We start from the raw sequence: 21,326 nt of genomic DNA on the forward strand, positions 1-21,326 counted from the left end.
ATAACTTTTTCAAAACATTCGTTAATATTTTTTAAATTTATTTATTACATTTATTGTTGCCGATTAATCTATAATTTAGCTGTACAATAACTAGGTAAGTCTAGATAAAGAAGCAGAAGGCCCATCAGCCATACCTTCGCATTACCTGATATAATAATGTTTATATATTAACACTGCTGTTTTCTTTTAACCAACTTCGAGAAAGGAGGAGGTTCTATGTTCGGCTGTATATATTTTTTTAATATATGCTGGCCAATTTCTTCGTCGATTGTGAGCCGATTTTCAAAATATTTTTTTTATTCAAAGGAGTGCACTTCCGAGATGATCCCATTAGAATCAAATCAGGATCTCTTGGAGGACAGGGGGCGGGGTTTAATAGAGAAAAACGTTCAAATTTACACGCACGTACAAAGTTTTAACTTATTTTTTATCTAGAATCATCAGATATTTGTATATAATTTTATTGCCGAGCTGATGTGACGGAAAATCGGAAGTCCTTCAGTGCAAATTGTTTATAAGACCTCGTAAAAATATTGTAGACAACTGCTTCTACGGTGTAATGGATAAGGCGTTTATCTCCAAAACGGAGGTCGCGGGTTCGATTTCCGGCGCGAGCAATAATATATTTTTGTTTCTAATTTAGTTAGAATATTTGTCAAATCACCATCATTGTTTTTTATCCCTATTTTTCCTCATATGGACTGCAGTTTTACTTGGACTACCCATTGTAATATTAAATAAAATAACTGCGTAATGTATTGAGTAAATATCTAACACTGAAAAGAGAAAAATAAAATAAGCAAAAATCTTATTTAACATATTTAGTACACGTATTTTATGTTCTACTATATACCGACAATTTAGCTTAATCCGTACCTAAACCTATTTATCTTTTTATAATATTATCTTAACTACTACTAACTACTAACTAACTGTCTACTAAGTCGGTGCCGATTGTAATTTTCACTTCTTCCCTATTGTCTCCGACAGCACAAATCGCAGTATTATCAGCAAATGTAGCCATCATGATATTTTTCATTTGTGCTATATAACATGTGTGAAGAAAAGAAAGAATTGGCTCCATTTCCTTGTGATAAACCTGTTTTAGCTTCTTCTAACGCACAGTAGGCTTGCTCTTGTTTGACTATAAACATTCTAGCTGTAATGTAAAATTTTAATAGTTCAATGTGTTGATTCACTAACATTTCCTGTAGCTTACAAGCAAGGTCGTCATGCTATACCATATCAGGGGCTTGTGCTACATCTAAGAATATAGTTGAACGTACCTCTTTACGCACCTTCGTATGCCAATCAAGGTAATTGTTGAATGTTTGTTAATATACCCAAACTGGTGTGTAGATATTAGGTTTTTCCTCCCTATATTTTTTTAATATGAGCGTGTTTTGTTTTGTTTACAGCAACTTGAAAAGTTAATCTGCTGTAAAATAGGAAATTAACTCAGGAATATTTTCGTTCGATTATTTATTTACGTTTTTTACGTTTCATAACCTTCCATATGGATTATCAAGATAACAGTTCTGATGGACTTAAAAATGTATACATTTCTTTAGTGACTTTGTTTACAGAATTTCAAATTTAACTTATTTCTTGCTTACTATTCACACCCCTCTATTTTAAATAGGCTTCAAACAAAAATATCCCCCAACCTCAATGGACAATTGATAAGTATGTTTACTCAGTCAACGTATAATTTTCTACACCTTCTGTCTCTATCTCGTTTAATGTATTTCATTCATTCATCAGTATTTGTTTGCATGTAGATAAACGAAATAGCTAGAAGTTTGAATTTTCTGCAACTCTTTCATTATATCAACCGCTCATAAACAGCAGACCACAGAGAAAGAATCAAGATATCGATGTCGATGATGATATTAGTTAAGCTCATATTTTATTGAAAATTAAATTTAATTAACCGTATTGTCTATAAATTTTTTTATAACATTTTTATTAGATACGCTTAGTACAATCTTAATTATAAATTAATTTATTACTACATTTCATTTGTACTTGGATTAATTCAAAAGCAAGACGAGTGCGAGAAAATGTATCAATATGTATTCCTCAATTATAAAATATATAATAACTTAGCTATAGCTACAGTTTGCACTAAAGGTATACATTTTATGTAAGTTCATATGGTTATCTCCTGACATTCTGCGCGCTGTCCAACAGTTGTTTTCCACGTTAGTATGATCTGGTAATCTTCTTTCGTGTTTCAATGCGAAATCTTGGATAACTTCGCAAATCCATTTAATTTCCAGGTTGTCGAGCAGTTCTTCGTTGGTTACGTAGTGATAGGCATTAAAATCGAAGAACCTTGTTTTGACAGCGTTGGATGACTAGATGATTTGAATTTTTAGTGCAACCCCATATTTGCATCCCATAGATCCAAATTGGCTTTATGATTGTCTAGATCAAGTTGAGATTATCTTCCGACTAACCAGTGTAGTTGTTTTATTTTAGTTGTAATGTGTTTTAATTTTTGTTTAACATGATGTTATATTGTCTATAATGTAGACCATAATTAATCACAATATTGTTGCAGTTATTAATATTTTAGACCAATTAGTCGAAATAGAAATTGAAAGGCTTAATTCAATATATAATAACACTTGTATCAATGGATACTTATTATGTTACTTAAATATCCTAATATACCTTTTGTCCTCATTAAATAACTTAAAATAGTATAAATAAAAGCTTTTAGCAAAGGTACAGAGAAAAGTACTTAAAATGAGAAAAATGAGAGCAATAGAACAAACTTGAAGTCAAAAATGACCGATCTTGAAAACGAAGGAACAGCATCTATATATTAAACTGTGTATTTACATATTGTTGACGCATTTTCTTTGCATTTCAGTTTTCACGCCATCTATTAGTTGTAATCGTACCGAATTCTTCTCTTGTAACTGTATAGTTTCATCTAGTATCATCAATGTACTTCCATACTCCAAACATATACAACACTGTCTGCAACAATGTCAGTACCCATACATTCCTTTCATATGCTTATCAAGTGTAGATGTCTACACATTATATTATTTAATAAGGACTATGAACAATGATACTAACGAACAGTGTTATATAACGTTATACATTTTCCATTATCTGCCATTATGTGAAATTTGAAAATTACCCTGAACTGGCAATTTTGTTAATATCGTCACATTTAGAACATATTATAATTTGTACTCATATTCTAATTTTAATAGCGTTTTTTAATGAATGTTGTACTAGTAAAAGGTGGTATACAGACAGATACCCACACGGATTAATATACTACATATTCACACACACAATTTATCGCCTCAGTTTCGCTATATTTTCTGTTATTCCCAATAAAATGTTAGTGTTTTTATTTATTAATTTAAACAAACGATTAGTAAATGATAAACCGGGCCAGTATAATATACTATAACTTATTTGTTTCCCTGTAATCTGATAAACAGCTCAAGATGTAATTTGCCGGCTTGGTTGGCGCGGTGGTAAAGGCGACAGGACGGTCCAACTATTGTTGCGATAGTCGTGGGTCGAATCCTGCTGGGACATAGTCGTAAATATATGTATGTGATTGTTTGATATTTGTGATTGTCCTAGGCAAAATTGCAAAATCCGGCAAGGAAAATGATCCCAGTCACGCTAGTAACCAGGCAGGGTAAGACTGTATGTCTTCTGGGATGATTTCTAAGTTGGTCACTCATCAGTGGATAAGCTTAACTCCGAGGACCGTGGTTCAGAGTCCACGTTCAATAGTAGGTCCAGTCCAGATAAACCCTCGTTGGTAAAAAGGAGACTTTAAAATATATTTAAAAGAAAAACAAAAAGATGTAATTTTGACAATGATCCTTATTTACTTTTTGACTCTTTGGACTCATATGCTGAAGAACTCGGCATTCTTATTCGGTATAGATTTTAATGAATTTAGCAATAACTGTTGTTCATTTATATAAGATATATAAAATAATTCTTTGCCCGGTTTTGACAACCTTCTCACCTCCCCCCACCCTATGAAAAAAAAAATAAAAATAACTAAAGGAAGGAAATAATATACATGTTCGGTTTGTTTTAATGTTTATTTTCTACTTCTAGTAACCCATCTCAACCTCTCGTAATAAAAAACATGGTCAAACCCCTCTCAAATAGCCTTGAGTTAAATAAATGATTCCTTTCCACAAATATGAGAAAAGTGACTAACGATAGACAATAATATGAATAAACATAGTCCCGCTCTTTCATAATAAACGCCCAATTTTAATGAGTATTAATTATGTTTTCTAGAGCTAATGGTACTTGTATTGCCCCACCTCAACCAGCTAATGGACGATGGATCGTTTTGGGCTCAAATCTTACTAACGTTCCTGGACAAATAATTGACAAATTTACTGTTCTTTCAATAACATGCAATAATAATTATGTACTATCTACGCATGAGACATTTCATTTAATGGTATGTTTGGATGAAGGAAAATGGAATTCAGAAATGCCTCATTGTAATAGTAAGTACATGAAAAACAAGACGATATCCATTGATCACATTTAATGACAATATAATAAAAGCAATATATGTATAGTCTATTCAAAGTTTTTTTGAACATACGTCATCAAGATGTTTAATGTGTTGCCTGTTAGAATTTGTAAATTCGTTTTTGAATCAGACAATATGTTCCTTCTCATTTTATTCCAGTTAAAAAGAGACACAATGCTATCTGATTAGTTCGAGTACGTAAACGAATGAGCGGGTCAAAGTCGTCCGGTTGTCAGACGTATACAAAATTCTTGAAAGCAATAATGATAAAAGATTATAACTCTAACCTATAGACTATTGTGGCTGTATAATTAACTGCAATTTTTAGATGTACTATAATATTAAAATAAATTATCTTTGCAACATTTTTGTTTAGTTATTTTATTTAGATTATAATTTTGTTTTATGTCAAAGCCAAACTGAACTAAAACTCGACTTGATGCGACAATATTGCGACGTTTTGACGTCACAAATTTAGATGACGTATGTACAAAATAACATTGAATAGACTATAGGTAATGATTAAAAATGGTCATATTTGTATACGTTATACCTATAACTTTCTGATTTTGCAGGTATTTCAAAAAATTAACAAAGGGTAGATGTTTAAACGAAATGCCATGAATTTGTGATACATAATTACTCGTTTAAAAAAAATCACCATTTGTTCACATAATGTCTGAATAAAAATTCTCATTAAATTTGGTTTTATACATTTGTTGTCAATAAATAAAAATGTTTAGAGATATCTTAGCACACAAACAAATTAAAATAGGTTCCTGGTACCGTTAATTATCATTTAGATAATATAACATAATGGCAGTATCTTAAAAATATATATAACAATTCTTTCTTGCCATATAACCACATATGTACTTAGTTCTTAGTCTTTCTGGTGTTATACTGCCTTGTTCTTATCACCATGAAGTTGAAGGCGCAGATTAGTGTTACAAAAGCATCTGCGGAGAAACAGTTTCCAATTTTCAAACTTTCCAATTTACTTCCTTTGGAAAAAATGTGGACTGACCAACTACTGATTCCAATATTTAACTTGCAGCCACATTTTCTTTTTCGATAGCTGATGGAAAATTACGAAGATACACATAAATATTTTAATTCAATTATCCATATTTTAATGAGAAAACTTACTAATAAAATTACAATTAGGAATTGTATCTTGGTAAAGTAATAAAGATATTGGTTATAAAAGAGATTTTAAAAGTTTTCTGAAGTTTATCATTGTTTACTTTGAAAACTGTTTCTAGAGCAGAATTATTTCATTCGAACCTTCACATGCTGGAAAATAACACTGTTAATATTTTTTGCATTAAATAAAATATATTTACTTTAAATCTTACGAAAATGCCATCATATAACCATAACAAATTTTCTTAAAATTATACACCAAAATTAAAAAAAACAAATATTATCTAAGATGTCTTACCAAATTTAAAATCAAAAGAAATTTATCGGTCTGGCAGTAACGAAGCGCAGTGACAACATGATTACGACTATGCCCATTTCTTCAAGTTCAAGTTTTCATTCTATATTTTGTGGTCAAATTTGTATTATTAAATTATTAAGTAGGTTATTTACATAATTTACTGCGAGAATGTACATTATCTATGTATGAGATTGTATATGTACCGAGTTATTTTCCCTTAATGACTCTGTTTGACTGAAGAATTGTTTAGCGATGAAAAACGAGTTTGACAAACGACAACTAATTTATACTTCGATCTGATTAGATGGTTATTTAGGCAACTTTTACTCGTGATGCTTCTCCTTCAGATTCTTGGAATTCTTCAAGAGATTTAAAAACATTTTAAATTGTGTCTGTTTTAACTCGATAGAATAGATACGCTTACACATCATCACAAAAAAAGGGATAAATATATGATAGCCATAAGGAAAATATCCAAATTTCTCTAGAATTAATGTCTGAACTTCTGTGTGAGTGCTTCTCATATTCATATATGTTTTGTTCTATGATTTATTTCAGTATTTTCCAAAATTATCCTAAAGCTTTACAATATAAATATATATATATATATATATATATATATATATATATTATAGATACATATTACTAAAAATCAAATAATGAATAAATTATTATTTCAACACAGTTGCCCAACAACCATTGCCATACGACTCCTTATTTTATTTGTAATTATGCCATAGTATCAACCCCATGAATCTTGAAAAATATAAGTTATAATTTTAGAAGATCCTCGATTAACCTGAGAGCAAATGTTATGCGCAAGATCAGTATCACATTTACTAACAATAAAACAAAAATGCTAGCCAGCAACACTTGGAACGTTTAAGGAAGAATTAATTAATTAATTTTATATATTGATTCATTATTACAAACGATCATCATTACAATGAGACCAATCATGAATCCAAGTCACCACGAGACTAAGGAGTGGTGTTAAGCCAGCTCTTCAGCTCCGGAATGAAATTATGCTAAAAATTATAGCATTTTATTTAAGTTAATTTTTTCACTTTTGTTCTGCTAGGAATGCAACGAATATTCACATAACCATTCAAATTCTCAATATTCAAACAGTTGTGCTTTCTGCAGAGCCATGTCCGCCAGTTAGTTCAACTTCTAGCATAACTGTGTCGTGCAAGGATGGAACTGGCAACATCATACCTTGTGATAGTGCCTCAGACAACACCGTACTTAGTTACAGATGTTCGCTCTATTATGAATCAGACACCTTGAGGTCTTCTATACTTTGTATTGATGGTTCTTGGACCAATACCATACCAACATGCACTCCAGGTAAGATTGTTTTAAAAACATCTCAATTTAGTAATACTAACTGTAGTAAGCACTTACCTAGGACAACTTGTGCTGTTTTTCATGTAGAGCTTGTGATTATATATTTATTTTGTTTAATAAAGCTATTTCATTTGATTAAACCTTTCCTAAAGATTATGAATTTCATATGCATATGGATGCGAATCCATTTATTCAAATTACCACTCAGATTTTCTTTTAAACAATGCTCTTATACATCTTGATTATATGATATAGATGAAAATATATAATCCATAAGTTGCTTCTACCTCATGAGAAACTGCCTTACGCCTTCTATTACTTTCAAATCAATGTCTTGGCTAGAGCGGAATCCCAGCCAAAATAAAACCAATGAACTTTACTAGAACGTTCATAGCTTGAAAACGAAACTATTATTTTGTAACTAAATTTAAACACATAATTTACTAATTATCATTTTTAAAAAATATTATTATATTATAAATAATATATACCTTGCTACTCTATGAAATAGCGTACCCCATACGTCCAAATTGGCTTTATGAATGACTTGTAATCCATTCTCTTTAATTTTCAAGGTCAAGTTGAAAGTTACTTCCCACTAACCAGTACAGTTGCTTGAATTTGAGTCTAATCTGCTCTGCTTTTTGTTTAACGTAATGTTTCCACTTTAATCTCCCATCTAGATTTATTCCGAGGTATTTGGTTGATTCTGCTTAACGAATCAGGCATCCATCAAGCGATATACCTGGGTTTTTATCATTTGGCCGTGACGCGGTATTAACATGGATAAAAGGTTTAGAGCTATTAAGCTAAATTTTCCACTCTCTAGTCCATTTGGAGATTTTATTGATTTATAGACAGATATACATCCTTTGCCATGATAATGATGTCGTCGGCAAATATTTCAAGTACTGTTTCTTTTGTTGTTGGGATATCAGCAGTAAAATGTAGATATAAGAGTGCTCCCAAGACACTAACCTATGAAATATGTTTCCTGAACTCCAGGCGAAATAGGTTTGTATTGAAAATGCTCCTTCATACGAGACTCTTTTCATACGAGACAATTTGCGCTTTTTGTATGTTAATCCCACATGCCAAACCCAGTCAAAAGCTTGTGAGTCTGCTTTTTTACTGTAGTTTGTTTATCATTAGATTTTTTGTTTTTAGTTGTCACTTTATTTGGCTGAAGTTCTTTTATTTTCCTCTGGTATACTACAAGCCCTTTATAACTGGCAGGGTGTCCTTTTCGTTGCATAATGCATATGTTGCTACGCTATTACGTTGCTTTCTACATTGACTTGTCTGATGTTTAACAGCACACTTCACTACTGCAGGAAATTTTAGTATGTCCAAGCTGTTGGCAGATTGTGCATATTTTACGTCATAGATCTTTTTATTGTCTTCATTTTGAACTAACTCGATATAAAACAGCGCGAAGGCCTTATAGTCGCAATGATGGCGATTTTATGCCCATGAGCCTTTAGTTCGCATTTAATGTCATCCTGCCTTGTTGTTGACGGTAGTCCCCTAATAACTACCCTGTACCACTTATCACTTTTTAATTAATATGTTTCTTTCTTTGTATTTAATTGTATTTTCTCTTTATTATGTTTCATTTGAATCAGATCTTCTTTATAGTTCTATAATCTACTTCGTTTATACAAGTAACGTTAACATCATTATTTGACAGAGCTTTGAACTGTTCTCGGTTAGTGGCTACTCCTTTTATCTGTGTTCCGAATAGATTAAAATTACCAATATTGCATACCTTAATAGGAGGGGGCAGAGGAATTTTATCTTTTTGCTTCTGTTTTTTTTATGTTCTGTACGAAATTTCCTTGGTATTTTCTTACCAGCGGAGAAGCTGTCATTTGGATTTTTTCCTCTTTTTATTCTTAATTTGTGTCCATTCGAGTTGTTCGCCTACCTCTCGTTCTAATTCGTCCTCATCAGTAAAATATTCTTCTCTTAATTTTTTTAGTGTCTTCTCGATATTTTTTAACGGGCCTTGCGTATGCAATCGCAGAGCTGCACGCTCATTCCTTAATTCTAACAGTCTTTGATTTAACTGCTGATTAGTAACACATTGTTTTCATTCATAAATGCATTTGGATCCATTTTGTTTGATATTTGTATCTAATTTTATACAACTCTTTGATTTCATTATCCTAGTATTATAAGGGCTAAACTTGGAAAGTTCTTTATTTCGCAGCACTTATTCGGTTTATTTTACTAGCGGATTAATGGGAATGAATATCTCGACATCCTCAATGATGAAGTTCTTACAATGACCAGCACTGACATATCTCAAGATGATAATGGGCCTGTATTCATAGCCAAAAAACTTCAGTCTTTGTTTAAGAGGCATCCCAATATCATCAGGTATGTTCCCTGATCAGCGCTATCGCCAAACATCAACATAATTGAACCGTTATATGTTTTCGTACAAGAATGGGACAATGTTCCATTGAAAACTATTCAAACGCTCTACGAATCTATTCAGGGATGAATTGCGCCTGTTATAAAAGCAAATGTTGACTCAACGTCTTAATAATTACATATTCTGTATATGTCAGCAGTTCATATTATTTTGTCCATCCCCTGCATATCAGAGTTTCCGCCCTGAAGACGCAATCTGTAAATTTCCAAGCGTTCGCTTGTTTTAATCAATCATAACAACTCCAATCCGGAATCCAATAATTGAAATATTGTAAATATTTTTGCCAGTTTGTGGACAAAGACGTGTTGAGGCACAACCTTTAATAATTGACGGAAAGAGAGCAGCGCAAGGAAATAACCCATGGACAGCTGCCATTTACAGTAATAAAGAACTCAATACCTACACCTATATATGTGGAGGCACCTTACTATCACCCAGTATAGTTTTAACAGGTATGCAGTTTTTAATATCAAGTACATTTCAAAGAACTATACAAACTTTTATTTAAATTCTAGCTGCCCACTGTGTTTCATCTATAAAAAATGGAAAGGCCTTCAACACAAGATATTATCAAGTGGCAATGGGAAAATATTATAATAAATATAAAGATCGACGGGATGAAGTTACCGTTCAATATTCTAAAGTATAACGGAGGTTTGTAAAATGTAAAATAAAAACTGTTAGGTGCATTTTTTAGGTAAGTCATATTGAAATCCAGCCCGACTATAGAGGCGAAATACAAAACTTGCGCTCCGACATAGCCATACTGAAAGTGCAGTCGCCGTTTGCAATATCACATCTAGTTCAACCCGTTTGCTTTACAGGTTCCGACAATTTTAATTTAGGACCTTCATCAGGAGTGGTAAGAGTCAATTTTTTATAGATAGAGTAAGGATAACATTTTTCGTTAATTAATATTAAATCAAAATCTTCAAAAACGCTTTGAAATTCTCAACTTTAAAAAATTACATAACTGAACGGCTAAACTTTCTAAGCTCATCAGTATTAAAACACACTTTTGCGTCTATGAGTGTTCCATTATCTAAAAAATGTGGAAACACGTGGATTTGAACAACAGACCGCTGACGTGTTGAGAAAAATGTTAGATCAAAAACATTTACGTAAAAAAACATAAGTATTACTGACCTGCTCCAAATATAAGGCTGATGGTCTGCAAATAGATGTAACAAGTGCAATAATACTTTGAAATATTTGAAAAAATTGTTGAAAAAAAATGTTGATCATAAACTCATCATCATTTGATTATGCCCATAATAATATTCTAAGTAAAGAAACAGAAATGTCGCAATTAATGTCACTCCAACACACATATAATGATAGAGACTTTGATGTTCTAAAAAATTGTTTACTATTGGTTCTGGTAAAATATTAAACACTCGAATGTATGTGGTCACTTTTTTACTCTAAAAAGCCTTTATTAACAAAAATTGGTTAATCAATTAACATATATTAATTGTATTAAACAAGCAATAAAACCGCGATGTTGCAACAGTTGGAAATGACATTTTCAGTGAATTCGTATGAGTCACTTTCATTTCCTTGGCATCATTACCAAGGCATGTAAAAATTGTTTCATCAACTGTTTTTAAAAGTGTGTGATGGGCTTCCACAGAATATTATATATATTGCTTCTAATCAACAAGAAATTCAATCCCTATACACTAAATAAATCAATAATTCTAAATCGAAAACTGTTAATTTATCCTGAGAAATATCAAAACTATTAAATTTAACAGTTGGACCATGTCATATATTTCACATTTTCAATAATAGTTATCGCTGATTAAAATACATCTAACCTAACTAACGTCATTCATCAGCAGCAGAACTAAAATTTTGACGTAATATTAGTATTTCATTTTACAGGGGTACATAAAAAAAAGCATGATTAAATTAAACTTGAGATTAAGGCGTTGTTTTTTCTATTAAAATTATATTGAATAATCTAGTACTTATTTTAGAATTAAATTTACTAAAAAGGACAAGCTAATCAATTCTTTATGGCCATTATTAGGACCAGTTTTCTATCATCCAATCTAATCAAGGGACGTCATAGATATGTAGACTTTAAAGAAAGATATAGAATGTTATATCTTGTATTTGTATAGGGAATCATTTAGTGAAGTATTTTCTACATATCATGTAGACCACTAAGGGTAAAGCGAAAAAGGCTAAACTGATTGCAAAATAAATAATCCCTTACGCATTAAATGATAAAGGAGCAACACTAATACAAGACAATATTTTTAACAAAAAAATTGAACCGACTTCAAAAATAAATAAGGAACTCATTAAAAAGTAAAAAATGATCAAATTTAAACAGTAAAAAAACGTTTTCAAATATAATATGTACATAATAATCGTTATAATAACTAAATAAAAATAATCAAAAATCTTATTTAACCTAACTACTTACACGTATCTTATATTCTACTATATACACACAATTTAGCGTAATACCTATTTAAACCTATTTATCTATTTACAGTATTATTTTAACTACTACCAACTGATCACTGGTAATTTAAGTTTGTGTATATGTCACAAAATTATTTTATTTTTGTATTGTTTGGGCTTTGGTTTTGGTAGTTGCCTACAATATTTATACGACTTCTCATATGCTGTGGTCAATGGTTGAAAAGCAAATTGAATAGCTTTTGCACTGAACAACTTCCGATCTTCCGTCACATCACCTCAGCAATAACATTATACCTGAATATTATTATAAATAAAATCTCTTTCGAATAAAAAAATAATTTTAAAAATCGGCTCACAATTGACGGAGAAATCGGCGAACATACATTACAAAAAATATATACATAGTCGAACATAGAACCTCCCCCTTTTTTGAAGTCGTTTAAAAATAAGAGACTGATCTCTTTTTAGACTACTCTCTTCAATAAACCAATAGCCATTTAAAGCTAACCTTTGCTGACGGCACAATTATTATGGCAAAAGATATATCTCTGCCTAGGGCAATAAAAAAAGTGCAGGTGGCGGTCAACAAAATCTACAAATGTACGAAAGATTGGAAAATTCAAATTAATAGCTTCAAATCTGTCCACGTTAATTTTGTTAATTAATTACATCACTGAATGGATGCCCGATTCCTCAAGCAGAATCAGCTAAATACCTTGGAATCCATCTTGACGGTAGATTAAATTGGAAGCATCACGTTAGACAAAAAGCAAAACACATTAGAACCAAAATAAAACAACTATACTGGTTAGTCGGAAGATACTCTCAACTTGATCTAAAATCAAAGAGGTTGATCTATAATACAATTATAAAGCCAATTTGGACCTATGGGGTGCAAATATGGGGTTGCACTAAAAATTCAAATAAACTAGTCATATAACGCTGTCAAAACAAGGTTCTTCGATTGATTACCAATGCCTATCGCTATGTAACTAATGAAGAACTGCACGATGACCTGGAAATCAAATGGATTTGTTATCCAAGATTTCGCCTTGAAACACGAAAGAAGATTTCTAAATCATACTAACGTGGAAGCAATACAACTGCTGCACAGCACGCAGGATGTCAGGAGATTGAAATGAACAAAACCATACGAACTTATATAAAGTGTATACATTTAGTGTAAACAATAGCTATAAGTTAATAATTAATAAATAATTATAATTTTATAATTGAGGAATACATATTGATGTATTTTCTCGCACTGGTCTTACTTGTTAATTAATCCAAGTACATAGGAAAAGTAGTAATAAATTAATTGTACATTAAGATTGCACTAAGCGTATCTAATAAAGATGTTATAAAAAAATTTAAAGCTAATGATGCCGCAATGTATAGATTACGTTTCATATAACTTTCAGATTACTGGCTGGAGCGAGCCATCCGATGTGGTTAAAGAATTAGAAGTGTCATATTATAATGCCAAAGACTGTAATGTACACTTCAATAACGATTTTTTTGAAAAATATTTCACCAACGATAAGATTTGCGGCAAACACAACATAGAACAAGGTAAGTTTTATTGCATTGATCAACCACGAGGTTTCCAAAGGTATTCTATTAATTTTATTCAATTCCAGGTATTGCTTTATGTGCAGGAATATCCGGAGCGGGTATGGTCTATAAACATCCCGAGACAGGACGCTTCTTCATTTATGGCGTCGTCACTATCAGTGATATAGAAAGAGAAGGCCCTGGAAAACATTGTTCAAAGAACAATAGTTTTTTAGGAACTAGTGTTGCTTATCATAACGAATGGATTTCTAAAACTATATATTTACTTAGCAGAAATGACAATCAATGAAATGACGATGTTATAATAAATAATACGTATTTTTTAAGCTATAAATATTAAATAAACGTATATAATATGAGATGAGGGTTTCATGAATCACCAATAAATCACCAACTCAAGTTAACATATTTAATTTATACAAATTTTACTATTATGTTTATTCAACCATAATTATTTAACATAACATAAAACAATATTTCTATTTCTTTAAAAATGTTCTAATGTTTAATATCTCGCCTTAACCAAATCTTTACCGAAACCTGTAATGTTTTTCACTAAAAATCCATATTTCCATGAAATCCTAAACTGCTGAACAGATTTTTATAACATTTTGCACACTGTTTATCCAACTTGAGAGATAGTTTATATCTCAATTTATAGTCGCAATATTTTTTTATTGCAAATTATTTGTTTATCATATGACAAAGTGATATAAGTATCTGAGTTCAAAAAGATTCTAACATATTAGGCTAGATTGAGTAAGTAGATAGATGATGCTATTTTAAAAGTATAAATTTTTATATTGATTTATGCTTAATATCTTAATACCTCTACGAAAAATTATATCAATCGTTTTCAATTTCTGATGTTTTCAATTTTACAGCTATAATGTTTTCGTCTTTACTCGTAAATAATAATTTCACTGTAAACTATCGTACTTTTCACCCAAAATAATTCACCAATCAATACATCGTTATTTTTAGAAAACAATAATTTATTAAAGGAAAATAAAGAATCTATAACTTAGAACGCAAATGAAAGAAGAAATTAGAAAAAATATTAATGAAACGGACGAAGCCAAATTTATGTAGCTGATAAAAGTGTACATTACAAAATTACAAAAGCAAGAGTTGAATTTTAAATTGATTTGTACAAGTATATATTACTACTACTGTATGAATAATTACGTTACGTTTATATTATTTTTGCAGGTATTACTTATAACATGAGGATGCAATAAAAATATGGGCTCATTGCTTTCGAAAAAACACTGGAATCAACACACATATGGCAATAGAGTCCTTATAAAAGCTTCTAAAAACAAATACTCAAATACAAATAAAAAGGAATGCTAGGGTAATATTTGGAAAATTATTAGATTCATTAGATGATCTGATTGATGAAAAGGATTTTGGATATTAAACGACCAAATTATAATAACTATCAAAATAGAATAATTATCAGAGTTTAGAATAGTTTAATATAATTGAACGTATACCTGTTAAAAAGAGACACAACGCTGTGTGATTAGTTCGAACTCCTAAACGAATGGGCCTATCAAAGTCGTCCGATTGTCAAAATTGTTGAAAACAATAGTGTTAAGAGGTTATAACTATAACTTATAAACTATTGTGGCTTTATAATTAACTGTAGCTTTTAGATGTACTATAAAGTTAAAATAAACTATATTTGATAACATGTTTGGTCAATTATTTTATTTAGATTAGGCTTTTGTTGTAAGTCAAAGCCAAACTCAACTAAAACTCAGAGTTGATGCGGCAACATTGCGATAATTTGATGTCACAAATTTAGATGACGTATGTACAAAATAACTTTGAATAGACTATAGGAGCCTGTCAAAGTCGTTCGATTGTCAAAATTCTTGAAAGCAATAGTGTTAAGAGAATATAACTATAACCTATAAACTATTGTGGGTTTATAATTAACTGTAGCTTTTAGATGTACTATAAAGTTAAAATAAACTATATTTGATAACATGTTTAGTCAATTATTTTATTTAGATTAGGATTTTGTTGTAAGTCAAAGCCAAACACAACTAAAACTCAGAGTTGATGCGGCAACATTGCAATATTTTGATGTCACAAATTTAGATGACGTATGTACAAAATAACTTTGAATAGACCATAGGTAATGATTAAAAATGGTCACATTTGTATACTTTGTACCTATAACTTTCTGATTTTACAGATATTTCAAAAAATTAACAAAGAGTAGACGTTTAAATGAATTGTCATGAATTTTTAGGATAGTGTAAATATAGGATGCAGTTAATAGAAGTTATGAAATAAATTGATGACATAAGATTTCAAGTATTGTAATTTATTATTTCTATCGAATTATATAATTCTCCAAAGCAGATAAGTAGTGCAGAAAAAATTATCATTTACAAATTTTATTGCAATAAATGGAATAAAGCAAACAAAATAATGTGATTTAAGATACACACACAAAATATATCAATAAATTATTTATTTTAATATAGTATACTTTAACATATTTCTTACTGATATTGTACCTCAAATTTACCTGAATGCTGTAAAACTGGAGAGATTATGTACTTATATTTTATGACTTTTCTTATAAACTCTGATAAATATTCTATTTTGATAGTTATTATAATTTGATCGTTTAATATCCAAAATCCTTTTCATCAATTAGATCATCTATTGAATCTAATAATTTTCCATCTATTACCCTAGCATTCCTTTTTATTTGTATTTGAGTATTTATTTTTAGAAGCTTATTTAAGGACTCTATTGCCATATGTGTGTTGATTCCAGTGTTTTTTCGAAAGCAATGAGCCCATATTTTTATTGCGTCCTCATGTTATAAGTAATACCTGTAAAAATAATATAAACGTAAAGTAATTATTCATACAGTAATAGTAATACATACTTGTACAAATCAATTTAAAATTCAACTCTTGCTTTTGTAATTTTGTAATGTACACATTCATCAGCTACATAAATTTGGCTTCGTCCGTTTCATTAATATTTTTTCTAATTTCTTCTTTCATGCGCGTTCTAAGTTATAGATTCTTTATTTTCCTTTAATAAATTATTGTTTTCGAAAAATAACGATGTATTGACTGGTGAATTATTTTGGGTGAAAAGTACGATGGTCTGCAAGAAGATTTTGCTTGAAGATAGATAAATGACATATACAAATATAGTTTCTGGACTTTTTGTAAGTAATATTAGATAATATCAAGTCTTTATGTAAGATTTGCAATAAAATGTTCTAACAAAATGTGACTTTTTATATTCAAACGTTTCCCAATTTGTCGGTATTTTTTCCTATCAATAACCCGTGTAAAATTAAAAAACGTAATTGTTTTGAAAAAAAAACAGAAGTGTCACTATTAGCACAATAACTAAAAATATAAATCCAACACACATCTCAAAAATAAACCAAAAAATGGTAAGCATATGGTAAGTGGTGGTAAGAAACAGCGGCCTTAGCGATGAAATTATACATCCGTTAAATAATATAAACAGAATTTGAGCGCATCGACTCATTCACTATCGGGTTATCCCAACTGTTGGTATTGTATTTTCCAAGATAGTTGCGACATTACATGAGTAATATATTTAAAATATGTATCCCATATTATTCAGCGATTGTATTCAGTAATGACAAGTGATAATACCGCATAAAATGAAAACCTACTTAGTATTCGCATTAGTTTTATCAATAAGTAAGTTATTTGCCATTATAATGAATGTCTTCTTAAATTGTATATTAATCTAAAGGTTTTCCATGTCACAGCACACGAGGATTAGCTATTTTTATAACATATTTTAACACCGAGAACAAGAGCAATAGATCGGAAATAGCGTTAAACAATCAAACTTGTAAAAGTGGGTAAGTCAAACAATACCGAACTAGTCGAATTGCAATAACTCGATTGAAATTACAGTTTTCAATGTAGGGATTTATCAGAATGCATTACGCTGGATAAAATATGCGATGGAAAAATAGACTGTTTAGATGGGAGTGATGAATTAAAGTCCACTTGCAGTAAAAAACGGTAAGTAGAAATTGTTTTAAATACCATTAAATGTAATGACATCTCAAAAGAGATAATTAATTAATTAAAATAAATATTAAACAATTAACAATGCAAATTAAATTCACCTGTAACACACTAAATCACAATAATTTTCATTTTTCAAAATATATTTAGATGCCCTAGCTACCTTTTCCAGTGCGATTATAATCGCTGCATACCAAAGAATAAAAGGTGCGATGGTGTTAGAGACTGTATAGATAATAAAGACGAAGCGAGGTGCGAAAAAAAGACGAAAAACTTGAAGACATGCGGGTAATTTTAAAACAAGTGATCTATATAGTTCCATTATCACTCTATTATTTCATATTTAGGCCTGGCAAATTCAAATGCAGAAATGAGGAATGTATCAATACCGATTTTGTGTGTGATGGAAAAGCAAATTGTAAGGACCAAAGTGACGAAACGATAAAATTATGTAGCCCAATGTTTTGCCCTGGCTATACTTTCAAATGCAGTTATGGAGCATGCGTCGATGCAACCGCAAGGTAAAATTTATCTTTTATAATGAAATGTATAATTTTTTAAGTATTTTCACTTTTTAGATGTAATGGCATAAGTGACTGTATAGACTCATCTGATGAAAACAATTGTGAACCTACAAATTGAACATAAAAACACCATTTTCAAGCAATGAGAACGTTAAAACACAATAATATTAAAGGAAATAAATAACATTGATATATCTCGCATACCTTTTATGTTATCCCCTAAAACAAATAAATAAAACTTAATTCAAAAACCTTCCATCTTATTGTCTTATTTTCAAAAATTGTAATAATATAAACATAGAAAAACTCTATGAATATAAATAAACCTTTCCAATCACAATACTTAATTGATCAAATATTTCAATTTAATTTTCATTAACTCATTCACTTATATTCAAGGAATACCACAGAACTAAAATTATGACGACATACAAACAATGAAATATATCTGTCTTATAATTAGATATTTGATAAAAAATCAATTTATTTTTTATTTGCCAACTTAACCTATATATTTTGACAGTTCGGGTATCAACAACGGTTGTGTTTTTCTCAATAACATAACAAATATTATGGCAAACGACAGAGAAATATTGCGAGAAGTATGGGAAGGTAAACTACCCGTTTGCTTCAAATTGCACCCGGATGAAGTTGTGGAATTACAACAACCAGATCCATTCTACTTGATGGTGCCAAGATTAAGTTATTTCCCTTTAGGTAAATGAGTCACGATATTTTACTAACTTGAATTAATAACTTGGTATTTTAGTGACCGACAAAGTGAAAAAACATTTTTTAAAGTATGTCTCAAATGATAAACAGGATCATGAAATGTGGCTGGAATATAATGGACAGCCCATGAAATGGCATTTCCCAATCGGAGTTTTATATGACTTTTTAGTAGAGGGTGAAACAGAAACATTGCCGTGGCTTGTAATGGTCCATTTTGATAAATTTCCAGAAACACAGATATATAGATTTAGCAATAAGTACTATTTTATAAAAACATATATTTCGGTTAGTAACATACTAAGTATTTTAGGGAAATGGTTGAATCATATTTCATGGCATGTCTTAAGGAAGCTGATGTGTTAAAACATAGAGGACAAATAGCTGCGAATATGCAAAAGAAAGATCATAATCAATTATGGTTAGGTTTGCAAAATGGTATGTTGTAATTTGTTAATATTATACAGATATATTTTTTTCTCAACATTATAGACAAATTTGATCAGTTTTGGGCTGTCAACAGAAAATTGATGGAGGTTTCTGGTGAAAGTGAACACTTCAAATATATACCTTTTAGATGTTATTTAGAAGATGGTTATAAACAAAAATTAATTAGGCCAGTAACTGATGAGGGTAAAAGAAAAACTTTACAAGACCTTTTAAAAGAAATGTTTCCTGAAAAAACAATGGGTAAGTTCTTTTAAAATACTCACATCATATTATTAATTCCATAATATGTGTAGTTAATGTTAAAATCCATGGAATGACCCCACCATTAGATACACCCCTTCAATGGATGTCTGAACATTTGAGTTATCCAGATAATTTTCTACATTTATGCATTTTCTAAAATCAACTGGATTTGATAAGTGCTTTAGCAGTATTTGTGATTGATTGTGTAAACCATTTAAATACGCCTGTATTGTGCTTTAATGAACGGAGAAGCAGAGTGGATATATCTAAATGTCTGATAATTTTAAGTTTACCATAACATTTATTATGGCTATAGTAATAAAATTTTGTATTTAATTGTCAGAATTATTTTATTATTTATTAGTCAAAACTTGAATTACTCTATCTTAAACATATGCTTAATTAAATTTTATAAAAAAAAATAGCAAATCTTAAAACCACGGGTATAAGTTATTCTGTAAATTAATTCCATTTGAAATATTATTTTATAAAAAAAAACATGATTTTAAATATGTCAGTTCAATTACAGTTTCGTTATTTCATTTATTAATTAAGTTAGCCGATAAGTTTAAACATGTCATTAGTTTATCAATTATTTACTTAGGATTAAATAATGCTTTTGTCGATATTCAATTTTAAATAAAACATGTATATAGAAGAAAAGATTTCTATTAAAACACCGTTGCTATCTATATTTTATTAGTGTAAATTCCATTAAAAAAAATTTTAAACAAAATACAGACAACTATACTCGACATTTTTGCAGTTTTCTGTATACCTTTAAATACAGAATAATATCAGCAATGCATCATAGATGGCACAAGATTTGGAAAATTTTACAATACGTATTTCGTTTTTCTCATGCCAAGTTCTAGAGAAAAATAAGTTAAAACGATCTGAGGACTAGGGAGATTGACATTACGATACGTAACACTATTTGTTATTCCATGTAATAAAGAGGTGATATTTATAGATTTTCTTGGAAACAACATTCTTTGTTCTCTATTTTCGCCGTACTTTGGAAGTACTGTGCCGAGTAGCAAATCATATTTATTATGATGTGTCTTATCGCTGTCTTTATTTAATAAGCATCCAGTATATTAACTATAAACTTGTAAAGGTCATGTTATTAATCATCGCTTTTGTCGGTTTTACGTAGCTACACATTTCCTATCTCTTATCGGCTTTTTAAAATTCCTACCCATTTTCAGTCACGTATGTATCGTTAAACTGAGTCATAGACCAAAATAAAAGTAATCTTGTATTATACAGTCATACTCCCAAAGGGTTTTTAATATCACCTTCTTCAATTTCGTATAATTTGATATATATTAAGTTTAATAATATTAAGTTGCCAAAAAAGTTCTTTCCGTACTTGTAATGTAAAGTAAAACCAATTTTCTATAATTTTTGATCATGTTTGGAAAAGAACTGGTTAAAATTTTGCATACAGGTTAGGGAGACTTGTAATACAATCTAAGTCATACAAGTTAGTTTTGTACAGTTTATAAAAAACGATTATAGCAGA

The 21,326-nt window shown here is 30.1% G+C and overlaps 3 protein-coding genes and 2 long non-coding RNA genes across 5 annotated transcripts in view; 4 read left to right on the forward strand and 1 right to left on the reverse strand.

Annotated features, from left to right (window-relative positions):
* Window positions 1-14,153, forward strand: part of LOC143196326 (ovochymase) — a 47,396-nt gene extending 33,243 nt beyond the window's left edge. The window contains exons 16-22 of the mRNA XM_076403991.1: window positions 4,300-4,517; window positions 7,122-7,340; window positions 10,068-10,232; window positions 10,296-10,423; window positions 10,478-10,642; window positions 13,641-13,791; window positions 13,860-14,153. Of these exons, the coding sequence (XP_076260106.1) occupies window positions 4,300-4,517; window positions 7,122-7,340; window positions 10,068-10,232; window positions 10,296-10,423; window positions 10,478-10,642; window positions 13,641-13,791; window positions 13,860-14,083 (1,270 nt within the window). The 3' untranslated portion in view covers window positions 14,084-14,153. The remainder of the gene's footprint in view (window positions 1-4,299; window positions 4,518-7,121; window positions 7,341-10,067; window positions 10,233-10,295; window positions 10,424-10,477; window positions 10,643-13,640; window positions 13,792-13,859) is intronic.
* On the forward strand, window positions 383-783 carry LOC143195601 (uncharacterized). Its single transcript, XR_013005564.1, has 2 exons — window positions 383-510; window positions 569-783. It is a non-coding gene; the product is annotated as an uncharacterized LOC143195601 (long non-coding RNA).
* Window positions 14,154-16,115: 1,962 nt separating the features above from the next.
* Window positions 16,116-17,336, reverse strand: LOC143195597 (uncharacterized). Its single transcript, XR_013005560.1, has 2 exons — window positions 16,712-17,336; window positions 16,116-16,655 (listed from the first exon to the last, which is right to left on the reverse strand). It is a non-coding gene; the product is annotated as an uncharacterized LOC143195597 (long non-coding RNA).
* Window positions 17,337-17,374: 38 nt separating this feature from the next.
* LOC143195584 (uncharacterized) lies at window positions 17,375-18,632 on the forward strand. Its single transcript, XM_076402856.1, has 6 exons — window positions 17,375-17,513; window positions 17,569-17,680; window positions 17,736-17,846; window positions 18,003-18,140; window positions 18,200-18,373; window positions 18,431-18,632. Exons 1-6 carry the CDS (start codon window positions 17,474-17,476, stop codon window positions 18,492-18,494), a joined length of 639 nt encoding a protein of 212 aa, XP_076258971.1. The 5' UTR covers window positions 17,375-17,473; the 3' UTR covers window positions 18,495-18,632.
* Window positions 18,633-18,873: 241 nt separating this feature from the next.
* Atg5 (autophagy protein 5) lies at window positions 18,874-20,143 on the forward strand. The gene is made up of 5 exons (XM_076402853.1): window positions 18,874-19,093; window positions 19,146-19,365; window positions 19,419-19,543; window positions 19,598-19,795; window positions 19,849-20,143. The coding sequence occupies exons 1-5, from the start codon at window positions 18,949-18,951 to the stop codon at window positions 19,953-19,955; spliced, it is 795 nt and encodes a 264-aa protein (XP_076258968.1). The 5' UTR covers window positions 18,874-18,948; the 3' UTR covers window positions 19,956-20,143.
* Window positions 20,144-21,326: the final 1,183 nt, after the last annotated feature.

Source organism: Rhynchophorus ferrugineus, unplaced genomic scaffold (genome assembly GCF_030347505.1).
Source record: "Rhynchophorus ferrugineus isolate W39M unplaced genomic scaffold, kcgeb_rfMv2 rfM4, whole genome shotgun sequence".
NCBI classification, from domain to species: domain Eukaryota; kingdom Metazoa; phylum Arthropoda; class Insecta; order Coleoptera; family Curculionidae; genus Rhynchophorus; species Rhynchophorus ferrugineus.

What these genes read in the sequence shown, in the direction of transcription:
- LOC143195584 (XM_076402856.1), top strand. Translation starts at nt 17,474, where the DNA reads ATGAAAACCTACTTAGTATTCGCATTAGTTTTATCAATAA. An exon ending in CGCATTAGTTTTATCAATAA is followed by an intron (nt 17,514 to 17,568) that starts GTAAGTTATTTG and finishes ATTAATCTAAAG; the next exon opens with GTTTTCCATGTCACAGCACA. An exon ending in TCCACTTGCAGTAAAAAACG is followed by an intron (nt 17,847 to 18,002) that starts GTAAGTAGAAAT and finishes AAATATATTTAG; the next exon opens with ATGCCCTAGCTACCTTTTCC.
- Atg5 (XM_076402853.1), top strand. Translation starts at nt 18,949, where the DNA reads ATGGCAAACGACAGAGAAATATTGCGAGAAGTATGGGAAGGTAAACTA. An exon ending in ATATATAGATTTAGCAATAA is followed by an intron (nt 19,366 to 19,418) that starts GTACTATTTTAT and finishes TAAGTATTTTAG; the next exon opens with GGAAATGGTTGAATCATATT. An exon ending in GTTTCCTGAAAAAACAATGG is followed by an intron (nt 19,796 to 19,848) that starts GTAAGTTCTTTT and finishes TAATATGTGTAG; the next exon opens with TTAATGTTAAAATCCATGGA.